This window comes from Cinclus cinclus, chromosome Z, assembly GCF_963662255.1.
Source record: "Cinclus cinclus chromosome Z, bCinCin1.1, whole genome shotgun sequence".
Classification (NCBI taxonomy): Eukaryota; Metazoa; Chordata; class Aves; order Passeriformes; family Cinclidae; genus Cinclus; species Cinclus cinclus.
This window is the reverse complement of record NC_085084.1, coordinates 82,798,948-82,816,463: the sequence shown is the minus strand read 5'-3', so window position 1 is coordinate 82,816,463 and position 17,516 is coordinate 82,798,948. Positions and strand designations below refer to the sequence as shown.

The following is a 17,516-nucleotide window of genomic DNA, read 5'->3' as shown; positions in this document are numbered from 1 at the left end:
CATCCCATGGGTCACTTGGATACAGTGGTGGCAAGGATGGTCTTATCTGGAATATTCATATTCTACCTGGATTAGAAAGGGAAGCACACTTTAAATTCTCCCAGGATTTCAATATTCTAACTGATTGTAAAAGTGGTGTTTCTTGCATTTCCCTTCCTAGCAGAAGCAGGCTTTAAAACACTTCCCTGAAGAACAGTTTTAGCTTACAGATATGCCTCTATAGACTTCTGCAAAGCTCTTAGCCAAACGCCATCCACCAATATGGAACTTAAACATATGTGTTCTGTAGTCTCCCTTTTTTTTTTGCCTTTTTCCAGTAGATGATCTGTTGAGAGTTTGTTAATAGAATCAACTGCTCTTGAACACCCTGCAGGAGGACACGTTCACAATACAGGCTGTGGACCTTGGTATCCTATACAAGATCAAGATTCGTCATGACAACAGTATGTTCAGTCCTGACTGGTTCCTGGAAAAAGTGGAGATCCTGGATGAAACCACAGAAGAGTCGTTTGTTTTTCTGTGCGAGCGTTGGCTCTCTAAAAAGAAAGAGGACAAAAAAATAGAGCGTACACTTTATGAACAGGTACAGTTGAGGCTCAAAGTAGATTCCACTGCTACTCATAAAAAAAAAAAAAAAAAATTAATATCTGGCTGAAGTCCAAGGTAGCTCATTAGGGACTCAAGAGGGCTTTTGGCTTATCCAAAATGGATTTCTGATTTTCAGGCAAGAGCTGAAAGTAAGGCCACTCTCAGCCCATTATCATTAGCTCCGTAATTTGTAATTTCAACAGAAAAATCAAGGAGTGTAAGTGGAACCTTTCACATTAGAAGTTCACTACCTTGCTGATACACAGCATTTCCCAGCTCTGTCCTTGCTTTGCCCACAAAGCAGCTTAGTAATGGGTCCCACTATTCACAGTCCTCCAACCCAAATATTGGGTGCTTTGACTTCATCCTCACTTGGACTGGGTGTTTGTTTTTTTTTTGCAGATTCCTATTCCACCACTGCCAGATGTAAAAAGCCAGGTCTCTGCTACCACTCAAAGCACCAAACATTTTTTAGTGAAATGTCCTTTCTACTTGTACTCTCTCTATTGCTTATCGGCCTAGTGCAGCTAATTGGAATTCGAGGTACATGTTCTAATTAAAATTAGCAAACAAGATTAATAGACTTCTCTTACTTCTATACAGTGAAACATAATAAAGGAGCTGATTATAAGTTCATTTTATTTAAGGAGTCCACTTTGCAAAACACAGAGACGATTTAATTGACAGTTACCACTAAAATGATCATCAATGGAATTGGCCCAGACTCGTCCTGAATGCAGCAGAGCGGATGTAAGAGATGTTACACTATGGATGAGTGTTGCCATATGCTGCCTCATAAAGCTGCAGCACACAACACTATGAATGCCTATGCACAGGCTTACCCTCTTGCTTATATCAATTCATAATGAGGAAAAACTAATCACTCCACTTTTTTTTTTAATTATTTGAACAGCGAGGCAAAAGCCTCACATTTATGGGACTATGACACCAAATGCATTGTTGGTAACTCTTCAAATCCAGCTGGTGTTTCTTGTCACTCAGATTTGCAGTACTCTGCCTCTTATGAGATTTGACCTGTTCCTAATGAGCAGCCCTGGGAGAAGGAGCTGGGGGTGCTGTGGGTGAGAGCTGGACCTGCCCCAGCCTGAACCCCCCTGCCCTGGGCTGATCCCCCAGGTGGGCAGCAGGGCAGGGGGGATTCTGCCCCTCTGCCCCTGGGCTCAGGTGAGACCCCACCTGCAGAGCTGCCTCCAGCCCTGGGCTCCAACAGCACAAGGACCTGGAGCTGCTGGAGCCAGTCCAGAGGAGGCACCAGGATGATCAGAGGGATCACCTCTGCTGAGGATTAGGATTGTTCAGCCTGAGAGAAGACAGTTTCAGTGTGATCTAACTGTGACTTTCCAGTACCTGAATAAAGCTGACAAGAAAGTTGAAGACAATTTTGAAGGACCTGGAGTGACAGGATGAGAGGGGTATGGGTTCAGATTGAAAGAGAGTAGGTCTAGATTTCATATTAGGAAAAAATTCTTCCCTGTGACGGTGGTGAGGCCCTGGCATGGGGTGCCCAGAGCAGCTGTGGCTGCCCCTGGATCCCTGGAATTGTCCAAGGCCAGGCTGGATAGGGCTTGGAGCAGCTGGGATTGTGGAAGTTGTCCCTTCCCATAGGGGGTTGGAATGAAATAACCTTTAAGGTCCCTTCTATGGTTCCATGAGCTCTGGCACTGATCCATTGATCTGAATTTCAGACAATCTTAGACTATTTCAGGCAGGTCACACAGAAAAGGTCACAACTCACAATACTCTTATGTCTATTATATTTTCTTTTAATGTAACACACATCCAAAATGGCCTGCCAGGGTTACCCATGAAGTAAATGAAAGACTGCCAGTACAATACAAGTCACATTTATTCGAGCTATACTGCCCAAAATGCTACCTGGGGAGCTACAGGCATTTCTTGTCACGTAGTTCTTGGAGGCACATGGGAACAGCTGACAATCTGAGCGCTCAGCCTCATTACCCTCCTGTTTCTCCATCCTGAAATTTGTTTTCACACAGCTTTCTGAAAGTTCTCACCCTTTTCTCTTTCCCACACTTGCCCAAACGTGCCTCCCAACCAGAGCTACAACGGTGAGCGGAACAGCCTGGATGGTTCCTCTCTCAGTGTGTCCAGCCAGGACAGCAATGCCAACCTGAAGGAGCCCAAAAAATCCAGCTTGGTCAAGGCAGCAGAGGAAGGCTCACGTGAGTGGTCGTGGCTGAGTGTTTGGTTGCATGCATCCATGTGCTCTTGACTTTCAGTGCTAAAGAGGCTGCATTCATCCTGCTGAAGAGCAAGGAGAGGCAGAACAACAAATTATTTCTCCTCTCCTTGTGCTGTGACTGCTTTGGGGAATGCTGGATCAGGGTTTTTGGTTTTGTGTTTGCTGTTTTTCCTGCAGCTCTCTGACCTCAACAGTGGAATAAGTAATGAAGTTCACAGCAAATTCAGTGTTTCCAAACTGTTGCTTGGCTTAAACGAGATGATATTTCAAGATGAAATATTATTTAATTTAAATTTAAATGTGATTTATTTTTAGGACTTCTCAGGTTTCTTTTTCCTTACCACATGTAGTGTCCATCACAACAGCTGTCATGTGGGTTTAGTGGAGGGTGTCCCTGCCCATGGCAGGGGGATTGGAATGAGATGAACTTTAAGGTCCATTCCAGCCTTGCTTTTCTATTATTCTATTCTTTAGCTCTAGATTAAGATTTCAGATGTGTGATTTCAATACTGTGTTGTATTGACTAACTGAGCAGCAGCTGCATCACAGTTACTGTCTGTCTATGTGCTCTTCATCCACAGCAAGTGCAAATTTATTAACTTTATCTTAAACTTCTGCAGTAAATGAAGTGAAAATTTTGTAATTTTCCTTAGGAAAAAGATAGCTCTACAGTGGGACTCACACAGGTCCAGTGATGGTCACACAGTTGGTTTGCAGCTCCTCTGATGCCCAGTGGCTTGTTGTGGTGGGATACCTGGGTTGCACATCCCACACCTTTCATTTGGGAAGCAAATGTAGCACTGCACATTGCTCAATCTGGCTTGCAACCCATGTGTCTTGGGGTAGCCCTTCTTTTGTAATCCCACATTGTGATCAAATAAAAAGTTAAGTGATTTCCATGTTCCTTCTGATATTACTTCTGTGCTGTGACAATGGATAACATCTGCCATGTTGGCATTCTGTGTAGTTTCACAAATAATGGATAAAATACCATCATTTCCCATGAGAACCCTTCTCCAGCAGAGCCTAGGACAGTTCCTATCATCCCCATTGTGCCAGGGTGGTCTTTTTTCTCTGAGTCCTGGAGCTTGTCATCACCACTATCTCTGCTCAGTGACATGGCCTCATTAAGGAAACTGCTTCCTGAAGGAATGTCAGATAAGATGGACTGGGTGAGCCAGGCAGCCACCTTCTGAGCTGGATAAAAAGCCAGCTCAGCTGGTTCACTCAGGAAGTGGGATTGGGAGTTGGCTGGGAAAGGGAGTGACTTTTGTCACTCAGCCCAGTCCTGACTGCTGAGAACAATCTGGCAAATGCCTTTGAGAGGCAGGAGGTTGAGGATGTGAGGATGGAGCTCAGGGAAAGGTCCTCTTGCCTACTTAGATCTGAACTGGGAACCTTCTTCCATGCTGGAAGGCAGCCCTGGAGATGGCATGGATGGATCCCTAAGGAAATCCACCCTCCTGAGGGGGGGTAACACATGGCCTCAAGCAGCCTGAATCCTGTGCTGGCACTGAAGGACAAAGGGAGATGGGCTGGAGGACCTGTGCTGTCCTTGCTGCAGGTTTTGTATTCTCCTGTGTTTGAAAAAAGGAAAATACGAGTCCCAGGTAAAGAGGGAGACAACAGGGAGGGAAGATAAACTAATTTAAGGATCCATTCTCCAGTTTTCAGAGGAAAGAACAACAAAGGATGTTTCCTGGTCTCTGATAGTAAGCTGATCTATATCTCTGTATCCATTATATAAAATGGGAAATTATAGTTGCTCAAACATGTCGTTTCTCTTTTATAGATGTTTCAAGTACCCTGGCTTAAGGACCAGCTAGAAATGCTGGTAGTTCTCTGAACTTATATTGCCACATCAGAACAGGACAAAACCTGTATGAAAGAAAATGTCGCTATTCAAAATACACTTTATTTTAAAGTATTGAGATGTCCTAAACATGACCCCTCAATATATTCTTATAAAATCTGCCTTGACTACAACTAAACTTTTTTCCTGCTAAATGCATCATTGTGCTGATGCACCCACTGAAATGTAAATTATACCATAAATGGGAGAATAAATCTTGCTTAATCATCAGCTCATTTTGTGTTGGTACACAAAATCCTCAAATTGGGCCTGAATGAATCTTTTTTGGATTCTTCTCTGTCCAGAGGTAAGGACAGATTTGATCAGCATGAATTTATGCCTTCCCTGATATTGCTCAAATATTCTGAGTCTGGTACGAATTTCTAGCACAACCCCCACCTCAAAAATGTTTTTAGTCATAGAGCAAAATCAGATGTCAATCTTGGGTAATTTGAAAACCATCCAAGTTTATTTTTTGCCAACTTATAAACTTTTTTTTTATTTTTTAAATCAGAAAAGTGATGATGAAGCCAGGCTGTTTTGAGTCAGTGACGAAGCAAGTTTCAGAGCTCTGAGTCTTGTCAGAACTGTTTGAACAGCGCTGCACAAATGTTCTGAGAAATCAAACGGGTATTCAGCGACCAATTCTGCACTGCCTGCTTGGCGTACCCAAATGAGCTTTTGGAAAGCCCTTGAAAAGCAGTCTGGCACTTCCTCCCTTTTAGCAGCTGAACTGAAATTTCTGAAAACCACAGAAAAACCACCTCCTCTTTTACCAAGCTTTGCCCTGAAGGCTTTTCCCCCAATCAAAATTACTATGCAACACATAGAAATATTGAGTGACTTACCTTTAATATAAGGATTGCTCTCTTCTGTCTGGATTTGTACAGGGATGCTGAAACCCTGAGCTGCCCCATAGATCACAGCAATCGTTGAATGAGGCACAAAGGAGAGCATTTGTGGTTGTTCTGGGACATTCAGTCAGTGATGGCTTACCTTGGAGTCAGCACAGATTTATTTGTCTTTATTGAACGGGGAGTGTAAGAACACTTTGGCCTAATAGCCTGTTTAAGATTTAGGCGCTCAGACTCATCTTCAGGAAGGTCTCTTGGTGTCAATAAGGATTAAAGCTTTTTGCTGTTCTGTCATGCATTAGGGAGAAATCTGGACTTATAACCTCCTAGCAGCCAGTAGGGTTGTCTGGGGAAATTAACCCTTGCAGAATTCAGTCCCAAGAGTGCCGTGGGAAAGCGGTCTCCCAAGAACACTTGTAGCCCAACAAAGCATGATGTTATCGCTTCTCCAAATGAATTCAATGGGATGTGAACCTATTTGGCATGCACAGCTGCTCCCTCTGATGGGATGAGCCCCCGGTTTTCTCAAGTCTTGTAAAAGTGCACATGCGTGTGGGTTTTCTGATGAACAAGCCTCTCTTTGTCACAGTGATCCCGTACCACATCACCGTCACGACGGGCACCGAGTACGACTCCAGCACCGACAGCCGAGTGTTCATCATCATCATGGGCCCACAAAAAGTGCAGACAGAGAGGCTGTGGCTGGATCTCTCAGAAGGAAAGGATGAATTTGCAGATGGCTCCGTGGAGAAGTTTTCAGTTTGGGGCCTAGATGTTGGGGAGATCAAAAAAGTGGAGGTATGTTGTGAACGTAGCGTGAGTGCTGGAGGTATATGGGATGTGTGGCCAAAGAAAGCACGTGGTTCTGTTCTTCTTAGCAGTGAAGGAAAGGCTCTTGGGACTAAAAGGAATGTAAACAGGACTGTGCTGATGATATTTCGAATGTGTCTGAACCTGCAAATAAGTATGCTTTACTTTGCAAAAAACCAGGATCCTCGTGAAGCAGAAGACAATTGTGAGTTGTAAAGAAGTTACAACATGTCCCAGTTTTGTCCTGTCTCTGGCACTGCTTTTTCTTACTCAATCCCTTCTATTGCCAGATGCAGTGAAGCTTCCCAGGATGCAGTCCTTCATCAGTCTTTTTCCTAGTTGATTTTTTTCACTACTTCCAATTGGGTTTCATAAATCGTGAGAAACAAATCTTGTATAATTTCCGAGCTAAACATGAAAATTGTTTTCACAGCTTGGAGGACACAGGCTTAGAGAAGAAAATTAATCATAATTTGTAAGTAATGTGCGCAAATAGATTTCAGTACAGGAACCATTTTTTCTGTTATGGCTCAGGGAGACACAATTTGCATAGACTTTCCATCACTGGGCTTAAACTTCACATGAATATTCCAGAGTGTTTGTGTACATCATTCTTGCTTTGTATGGCAGTTCCATCTCCTTAAAGCTTGCTCCAGCACCTCAAGTACTGAAGCCCACAGCACCTGAGGACTCTAGGAGACTATTTAATTTTGTTTTTGCCCCTACCCCTCTGTGGAAGTAAACCTATCTGTCAATGTGTGTTTGCCTGTATAATTGGAAAGAGACAAGAAATAAAGATAAATCCTAATTAATAAGAAAATATTTGTGTCTGTATGTCCTGCTTTTGCAGTTGAGAGACTGTCACTAGTGCTACCTTTCACTCAAGCAATGAATTCTGATATCTTGAGAAATCTCTATATCAGATTTGAGTTTATTATCAAGCCATTTTCTTAATGCACTCCCAGTGTCTGATTATTAAGTTTATTAGTGGCACTTTCTGTCTGGCCCATCTCAAGGTCAAACTTTTATAGTGAAGCAAGTGTATCAATCCTTCTCTTCTGGACTGTGCACACATGGAAACAGCCATGGAGTAGGACAGAGAGGGAGGAAAATGATAGTATCTGACCTCAGGGTCAGAGAGGCAGGAAAAGCAGCCTGAAGAATGAAATAGAAAGGGATGCTGGAAAAGATACAGTGAATAGGGTAGGGAATGGGTAGAAAATAGAGGAAAGTAGAAGACACTTTGAAATAGGCAGAGGCAAGGCAAAAATTAATTTGAAGAGGAATACAAATGTGAAAGAAGATAAAAGGTTGCAAATAAAATGTAGAGAGCTAGAAAAAGAAATAACATCTATCTTTCAGGCTGGTGATGCTCTTGTGCACTCTTTCACCCCTGTACTCAGTGATCTCACCAGTCTGCTGCCTCACCCTGGCTCACTTTTCCCTTCTGGTTTGTAACTCCCCAGCTCGCAGCAGAAGGAGCCACCTGCTCCTGGTTTCTGCCTTCCATCATGCAGTGCCCCAGCTTGGAAGGTCCCTTCTTTTGGACCCGTGTCCCAGCAATGGCATCGATGTGCTAGTCTGTCATTGTTGCCATGGCATCCATGCGCATTTTCCTTCTAGAAAATTGCAGTGTTCAGGGACATTGCAGAAAATTGCTAGTTATCTACTTGGGGAAGAGCAAGTTCGTTCTTGGATTTGGCATTTGTCCATTTGTGTAGAAGGTGAACAGCTCTGAAGGTGAGTTACCATGTGAAAATAGCATAGCATGAGGATTAAGTTTCCAGGAGCTCTCTGTATAACCCAGGCAGCAGTCTGTGCCATTTAGCAGGACTGTGAGATCTGCAGCGTGATGCTACTTCTAGTTTGGTATTATGCTCCTGCTATAAATGCACTCCACTGAAAGCAGAAACAGTGAAACATGAAGCAATTTGAGAGGGCCCCATTTATTCCAGTCTTGTAAGCCTACAGATATAATATTTACTACTGATGGACTTTAATAGGCACTCTAACATGAAAATTAATAACACAAGTTATTTGGTTTAGACACTTTATACTGTGTTTTCAAAATAATTTTTTAACATTTCTTCTCCTAATGAATGAAAGTATCTCTGTTCCTAGACTGTCATTGCTGCAGAGAGACACATGTATGTCTAGGAGAGTCCTGCACTGGTTTGTTTTCATAAACCTCTTCTGGTTCAGAGCCTTTCTCCATCATGAACACAGAGGAAAATCAAGGACACACAGATGTTGCAAATGCTAGTCCAGTCCCTCAGTGACTAGGGACCTGACCCTCAGGTTTCTCTAGTATTTTCTGAACCTTCTTTCCACAAATATTCTCTCAGATTTTTCCACTGCCACTGTGTTCGGTTTCTATGTGATCCTGAGCTGCTCAGTATAAATTGTGAATCTCAGTCTAAGTGATGTGCAGTCCCTCAAGGACAGTAGGAACAAGTTACCAAGTTTTTCAAATAGCCAAAGTAAGGATCTACCTGGTTTTGAAATTCTACCATTCTAATTTAGTTCAAACATCTCAGCCCAAAACACTTGTGATATTGACATGTGCATCCAGGCTATGTTGCTGGTGTGGCCATGGCTTGGCATTGTTCACCATATTGGCATGGTCTGTCTAAAAATTGAAATTTGGAATTGAAAGGAATTGAAAGTCAAATCCTGGTGCTCTGCTTTTGAAGTCCAGCATAGGGAGGACTTGTCTGACACTAACTGAATTTGTCTCAGAATTTACATAGTTCTTGAGGTCCTTGGAAGGTCCTTGAGGTTCGTGCACAGGTTCTCCAAGACAGTTGGATGCAGAGGTTGTTTCTTTCAGGCTGACACTGATATCAAAGAAGTTAAAGTTTGCTGTGAAATTGTGGCACCTAGCAATGTCTTGGAATGAAACTTAGCCCAGGGAAGCTGTGGATAACCCATCCCTGGAAGTGTCCAAGGCCAGGCTGGAGGAAGCTTGGAACAACTTGATAGTGGAAGGTGTCCTTGCCCATGGCAGGTGTTGGAATGAGATGGGCTTAAAAGTCCTTTCCAGGCCAAACTGTTCTATGATGTGAGCAGGTGGGGTTGTGCAGTGATCCTAAAAGACCAGCAAATTTCATTAGGCTCATTAAGATTTTCCCTCCAGCTGCTTTGTCACTGCCGGACCATGGCCCTGAACTTTCCCCACTCCCTCATCCACACCATCCTGCAATAGAGCTGCACAAAGACTCTGACTTGGGGCTTGAAGATGCTGGCCAAGCTGGCAGGGAGGGAATGAGAAGGCAAATGTTATATTCCCATTCACCTCACACCCCAAGAATCAGAGGATTAATGCATCCATTGTAGACTTGAATTTCCCTAGTGGTTAGCTCTAATTTTCTGCAGCTGCACAGACATTAGTACAGCAATAATACTCCTAATAGCAGTGATGGCTGAGACCGTCAGACAGAAAAGATCACTTGTTTTTTGGGAAAAAAATAGAAACCACAGATATATCACCCAAATGAATCTGTTATTAAAATTTGCTTTCTGAGCCTCCCTAAATATCCTAATAATTTAAAACAAAAAACAGTGAGGGTTTTTGACTAAGGACCTCATTTTCCAAGAAATGACAGAAACAACATATTCTCTGAAAATAATGAAGTGCAAGTAGGTCTTTTATGGACTGATAGCTCATTGGAATGACTGACCAAGGTTCATACATCAACCTGGACACATAATTTTCTTCCAAGTCTGCCTCAAGTTGAATTTCCAACCTTCTTTAAGAGGGACACTTGTAGGTTCTTGGCGGAATTTACACTGTCAGCATTGTTTTGCTCCTGATATACCTGCAGAAACCCTGATTCTTGGCAGATTCAGTTCAGGTGGGCTCTGGCTTTCATAAACTCATCCCTGAACACTTGTGCACTGTCTCTGTATTTCTGCAGGACCTCTGCTCCTGCTGCCACCTCTAGAATTCTTCCTTTTTCCACTTAAATTTTTAACTTGTTCATCCATGTGGGCTTGTGGCCACCCTTGTGTGACTTCCTGGTCTCCAGGATACATCATTCTTGAGGCTGGAGGTGGTGGTCCTTGAAAATCAACCAGCTACAGATGTAAGCTCCATCTGTTGTCTCCTGTACAAAGACAGAGCTTTTGCAGTCTAAGAGGAGGGGAAGCAGAGAAACAGCCTCATACATTTAGTTAACTTATATGTGGATTTGTGAGGGAAGTGCTTGTAATAATACATGTGGGTGTTTGCCGGGCATCTTTCCTCTTGGCTATAAAGCTTTGAATAATCCCTTCCAAGTGTAGTGACAGAAGTGGAAAGGTTTATAAAGGTGGAGACTTGTGTCTGCTGCCACCTGCAAATGAGCATAGAGAGGTTAACAGCACAGGAGCAAAGTGACAAGAGACTGGACATGTTTCCAAAAAGGTCAGTCCAGTCTACCTTGGTTTTTTTTTTTGAGACTGGCCTTCCCTCATGCACAGCAGTTGATGACCTGAGCTCCCTTGCCTGTGGCAATGGCACTGGAGGAATGTTTTGTTGTGGTGGTGCAAGCAGACTCTGAGTCCTTCTAGGCAGGTGAATCACCCTCATCCAGGGAAATCGTCTTTCCCCAGGAGGTATTTTCTCTGTGTCCCTCACAGGTGGGGCATGATGGCGCTACCCCTGAGAGCTGCTGGCTGATGGAAGAGCTCACCATCGTCGTGCCCACCAAAGGTGTCATGTACAACTTTGTCTGCAAGTGCTGGCTGGCCAGGGACAAAGGTGATGGGCTCACTTCACGAATCCTCAACATCCTGGATGCAGAATGTGTTAACATTGGTGTCAAGGTAAGCACCAGGCTCACTTTGTGCCTTTAGCTGCTACAGGGATCTATGCTGGCACAGGTCATGCATCAGCAGCTCTCAGACTTTGACTTTTGCAGGTGGCTTGAGCCTTCCCTGTGCTTTCCTTTCCCATGTTATTTTATTAGCAAAACCTTTAGGCATGGCTTAGGCTTATGACTGTTTAGAGCATGGTTTAGTGAGGCTGGCTGCAGCCATGGCAGAGATGGGAGGGCAGAGCAGGTAGGGCACAGATCAACAGCCTGTCCTCATCTTGTCACCCACTGAATCACCTGATACCCATAGAGTGGGAGCAGCTTCAAGGTGAAGGATTACTTCTAACTCACCAGATTAGAGCAGTGGAAATATCTTTAAGTTTTAGTTTCTCCATGATGAGGCTACATACCAAATTTTCTAATAGCAGATAAGGAAATTAATAATAACTGGAAGTTGTTGAAACATGAAAATGTTTGTAAGCCTGATCTTTGGTGAGAATAACTGATTAAAGTTGAATCACTGATGAATAAAACTCTATAGTATTTTCATTCAAATATATTAATTTTGAAGTAATATCTGCTGTGCCATATTTCAGACTAGTACAAATTGAAAAGTACAAATTGAGTTATGCTGATTTTGGATGGAAGATTTGTAGCAGAAATAACAGTCTGGATGAACGTGATAATAACAATGTGTTTAAATACATGTGTGGCAAATTAAAATCTATAGATGTGCTTCTACTTACAGTCAGGTTACACTTTCACAGTACATTATTTTTTCTTTATGTTGCTCTTGATTCCCAAGCTAAGGATATTCTCCTGAAATCTTTCTTGTTCCCCAGATATGCAAAAAATTTATAATACTTTTAACATTTGTGAAGGATTCACCAAATCAATGCAGATTTCAGTGGCGGAATTGACCTAAGAGGGTATAAAAGACTTCCTCAGACTTAATACCAGGGTTAAAACCAATCTCATAAAAATGCCCCATCTGTTGTTTAACTTCCTGGATGAGGTTTCCAAGATCCTGTTGGTGAGCTTATGGCTTGCCCATAGATTGAAGTGGATGTTAATGAAGACTTATGTTCAGTCTTCCTCTAAAAGCACAATCCTGAATATTTATTTTCATAAGCATGCCAAAAATAGACACATCTAATGACTGTTTTTTCCCTATGATGTCGGGCCAGAAACTTGATGGGAGATTTGAAGGAAATCTGGGGAGATGCTTGGGACATGAAACCAAAAGTGAGCATTTTATTTTCTGATCAGTCTCTTAGTTGAGGGAATTTGAGACTGTTCCCTCATAAATAGCTGTAGTTAGAAACTGAGTCTTACAGGCATTTTAGAGTTCAAAGACAACTGAGTTGTTTAGCATCATTTGCAAGATTAATGCTTTTCTATTTTTTTTTTCCTACTTGGCTTTTGTACAGCCGTAAGTACCCATTTCAACTTAATTTTCTTCTTGGCTTAATATTCCCTCTTTTTGCTTTAAATTGAGTATTTGCTTTCCCATAGTTGGGGAAATTACTCAGTGTCCACCACAGCCATTATAAACCTTCAATGCACTGGTAAAAAAGGTTTTCTCCTTCCTATAAAAAAATAGGATGCATTGCTAAGATTTAAAATACATGTGGGTGAATATGTGATTAACAGGTTGCTCAGGTTCAAACAAATATGAAAAATAATTTTTTATATTATGTTATTCCTTTGCATGTTATTCCTATGTGGCAGCCAAAATTCAGGCCAATAAAATGAGGCTAGCAGTGCACTATTTGAAATATGTTTCTGGAAGCTGTTTCTTGATATTCTTCCATGTCTTGAAGTCTTGGTACCATAGCTATGATCTTGAAAACATCTTAGTGGTCTAGAAGTCTTGAAACCCCTGACAGCCACTTGCTGTGCTTGACTTGCACATTTTTGGCATATTTATTCTAAGTCTTATTGTTCCCATGTCTGGAGAAAAGACCAAAACTAGGCTAGTAAAGTGAAAATTATAAAAATCCACCTTTTCCACAAACTGGCATGCCCTCAGTGCATCCAAGATATAGGAGGACTCTGCAGCTGATGCAGCAGTGTGCATCCCCTTGGAGAGCAGGATAGCTGAATTTTTGTAGTGCAGGGAATGTTCTAATGTATAAACCTCCAAACTATTAGTGAAATTGGAATAAACATTGCTCAGATAAACACTGAACTTTTGGGAGAAACATTTTGCAGCCAAGAAAAAGAAACAGTTGTTCTTCTGGGAGAGTCTTTTTTTTTTTAAATTAGCAAGAGTTTGGTTTAGTACAGAGCTGGAGTGCTGGAGGTCACCAGGCAGAGACACTGGGTGCAGAGGGTTGGAGACCCAGCTATTGATGTGATGGTTGTGACTCCTGTGAAGAAGCAGTTTAAGAGATATTCATCACTGGGGTTGGAATAGGAAAAGGGATAATGGGTTTAAACTGAGAGAATGTTGCCTTGGGTTAGATAAAAGGAAGGAATTTTTTACATTGAGGGTGATGAGACCCTGGCACAGGTTACCCAGAGCAGCTGTGGCTGCCCTATCCCTGGCAGTGTCCAAGGCCAGGCTGGATGGGGCTTGGAACAACCTGGGATAGTGGAAAGTGTCCCTGCCATGGCAGGGGGTGGACCTGGATATGTTTTAAAAGTCCCTTTCAACCCAGTCCATTCAGTGACTCTGCAATTCAAATAGTGTCACAATAAATGTGTCTCTTTCAAGGTTGAGCAAATCTGCAGAAAAGGTCACAGATGGAGAGTCCTGTAGTAAGTTTTGATGTTTAACTTTGCCCGTGAAAACAGTGGTGTGGAGAAGAACCAAGAAGCTGTGCTGGGACATTTTCTATAGGAAAGAGGAAGTAGTGTCCAGGAAAGCCTGCTGCCCTGTTGAACATGGGTTAAGGACAGCTGTTTAAATGAGGGCTTCTGTTTCCAACCCTCACCAGATCCTCTACGAAGTCACGGTTGTGACTGGAGACATCGAAAGTGGCGGTACCGATGCCAGCATTTTCATGACTGTCTTTGGATCCAATGGGAACACTGAGGAGATGCTGCTGGAAAAAAATGGAGACAGGTACAGTGGCTGTCATTTTTGTTGATTAGAAGAGGAGTGATGACAGATTTTAGTGTCAAGTCAAGAATCACTCAGGGCTTTGATCATTCTCCCACCAAAACACAGACATTTACTCCAACTGACATTATAGATTCAGACCTGGGACCCCTGTAAAAATTTCTGTCAGATTCTTAGCAAAGCAAAGGAAAGGAGACCACTGTATAGCCAGTGAAAACACGTTTGTCATTTGTGGAAGTTTGTTTAACCTGTTCCTCAGTGGCTTTACAGATAAGCATCTTGAACAAAAGTATGAAGTCCTGCATTGTCTCCAAGAACTGTGAACATTGCCCAGGAGAGCACTGGGAAATGGAGGAGTGGTGGCACAGAATTCTGCATTGAATGCCCTGATTTTACTAAAATTGTGGAATCTCATGTTTTCTTCAGCACAAACAGCTAACAAACACTATAACCCTAGCCTGATGCCAGAATTTCAAAAGCCAAAAACCCACACACGCCACCACTCATCCACTTCCCAATTCTCTTTTGTTCCTTCCTACCATGTCCTTAGTATGGAAACTTTGACATGCTAAAGAATGAACCACCTTTTAGTGACATCATGCTTATATTTAATTAATTGACTAGCTCTGATCTTATTCACCAAGGCATCTACAGACCATCAGAAGGGTGAGAGATTTTGGCCATGTGGTTTGAGCTCAGTTTGCTGAGGGAATGCTGGATAACTGAGAATAAGGTACACCTTGCATAGAGGTGTTTGGTCAGGGAATGTTTTACTTGAAGCTGTTGTAGCAGAGTGGGTGTCTGGACAAACACAGCTAAGACTGAGAGCTTCATATGTCTAGTTAGTAACAAGCACAAGCCTTGTTTGTTGTGAATAAAAAAAGAAAATGCATCAGAGGTGCTGCTGACTAAAATATCTGTGAGAAACACAGCTGAGTCATGCAGAAAACCACAGTTCTTGGGGCTTGCTGCTCCGTATCACAGAGGAGCATCTAACATGTGGGGCAATGCCCCTGGGTTACCAGCGAGTGTGACCATCAGTGGCAACCCTCTTACAAGACCCTGGGCAAGCCTTCTTGGCCTGTCTTCCATTTATTTAATCCTCATTTAATTCTAACACTCAGTCCTAACAGGTGGGAAAATGGACCACTCATGTTTGGATTCAGAAATGAAGCAGATTTCACATCTGGTTGTGTCAACCAGAAAATCTCTAAAGGGATGAAGACGTCTCCAACCCCTGAGGAGCAGGGTAGTAGTCTTGCTGCATCTGGGGAAAGCCATACCCCTAAACTTTGTGGCCCCTAAAAACACATCCCATTTGTCTACATGAGTGGGATGGACAATCTCTGACAAAAGAATATGAGAATGTAACACAGAAGAAAAGTTTTATTAGTTGCTCGGGTTGTCATCTGACAGGGTAGGACCCATGAAAGGTGTTGACAAATCACTGGGGCTGTGTAAAGAAAAGGAAGTGTAAGGCACAACTCTTATTATACTAACATCCCCAGGATGCTGGGCTATTCTGCTGGCACATCTCTGCTAGCTGGAGGTGCTCTGTATCACACCTTCAGCTGTACAGAGCTCTTGTCATCTCATTAGCACCCTCTGCAGAGTACATTCATGTCCCCAAATTCACATCCTGTCAGTTTCCACACCACTGCCACCATTCTTCATCCAGCTGTTAGCAGCACAGGCTCCCCTGGCTCTTTTCCACGTGGAAATCTCTCCAGCCCTTGCACCAGCAGAGCAGGGATGGGTGAGAGCTGCTGCAACTAAACAGTGAAAGGCACTTCATGTTTATTGGGGCCATCCAGTGCCAATTCACTCACAGCGGCTTAGTGAATTACAAAAAACCCTCTGTCTAACCTGCCACAGATTTAAGGCAATTTTTGCTACATTACACTTATTGCCAAGATCCCTGGGCAATGGAAATATTTATAAGGGCAGGCATGGGTAGGAAAGCTTAATGAAATCCTTTAGATAAATGGTTCTGTGTCCTGAAAAGGGAATAGCAGCAGTCAGCTTGTCTGGCTACTTCTTCCCTTGATTTTTTTCAGGTTTATGTTCTTAGTATAAATTAAGGATACCAAAGAGCTTCTGGGTCACCCAGTTATTCACTTTGGCAATCACTTCCCTCTAGTACTTTCCTCTTGGAAGTATCAGATGAATATCAGTGTTACAAACTTCAAACAAGGTATTTGCTGAAGATAAAGAATGTTTTATTTTCCTAGCCGACATTTTATCTTAGAGTTGCTCAGCCTGGAAAGCCTCAGAGTGAGGGATTTCTATGAATCTTTGTAGGTAATAGTGATTGTAATAAAAACTGATCATAGGATCACAGGATAATTCAGACTGGAAGGGTCACACCTTTTTGTTAAATAGATGTGGAAATCAATCCAGTCCAGGGACAAAAGTATATTCTATTCCTCACAGTGAGACAGGCTGCCTCAGTATCTGGTACCGCAGAAAGACAAATAAGAAGAAAAAGGAGTTTTTCAAAGAGCAAACATAACCCTTAATAACTAGAAATGGACAGGGACCAAAATGCCCTTGCAAATGCCTCTGGGAGTGCAGAGGAAGCAATGCCTGGATGAAAACTGAGAGGCTCAAGCCAACCCCTATTACTAACATCTGCAGCTATGCATGCTCAGATAATGGTGTGAGTACAATCACATTCATCCTGCAGGGGGTAATCTGAGCAGAGGTTGGTAAAGAAAACGTTTTTTTTTTTCTCCACATTCTGGCACAGTACAGAGGCTGTGTGCATTGCCAGGAATGAGGTATCATCATAATAGATTGTTTCTGTTATGGCAGTGCCCACATCTTGCAAGGCTGTTCCCAAACATCTCAGAACACTCAGGTAATTCCCCCACAAGGAGAAGCTTGCATGAAGGAGAAACCTCAACAACAGAGTGGTCACCATGTGCTTGGTAGACCCCCTGGATCTGGCTGCCATTCTCCTTACCAAGTATTATATTTCCACAGCAGGTCTCCAGGTATTTGAGGGAGCAAACTGGAAGATATACTTATTCAGAACAGAGTAATATTGAGCCTGAGGCAGCACTTTCACTGAAGCAAGGCTTTCCTCCCAACACCAATGATGCCAGGAGGGAGGGAAGGTGCAGTCCTAGCCAATGTAATCTTCTTTGGGAAGCACATGTTAGCTTTTTTTTCCCTTCTCCTGCTTCCTGCTGATTGCTATGGATGAGCAGCTCCTACACATCCCTGTGCCTGTACAGCAGCCAGGCACCAGGGAAGGTCTTTCACACAAGCTTACACAAACCCACCCTGGCTCTTACCAGAAGCAGAGGCACTTTGCAAATCC

At 42.8% G+C, this 17,516-nt stretch overlaps 1 protein-coding gene across 1 annotated transcript in view; it reads left to right on the top strand.

Annotated features, from left to right (window-relative positions):
• The window catches only part of LOXHD1 (lipoxygenase homology PLAT domains 1), a 133,068-nt gene that overhangs the window by 82,492 nt on the left and 33,060 nt on the right, over positions 1 to 17,516 (top strand). The window contains exons 29-33 of the mRNA XM_062513988.1: positions 374 to 583; positions 2,669 to 2,792; positions 6,108 to 6,316; positions 10,949 to 11,134; positions 14,067 to 14,194. Of these exons, the coding sequence (XP_062369972.1) occupies positions 374 to 583; positions 2,669 to 2,792; positions 6,108 to 6,316; positions 10,949 to 11,134; positions 14,067 to 14,194 (857 nt within the window). The remainder of the gene's footprint in view (positions 1 to 373; positions 584 to 2,668; positions 2,793 to 6,107; positions 6,317 to 10,948; positions 11,135 to 14,066; positions 14,195 to 17,516) is intronic.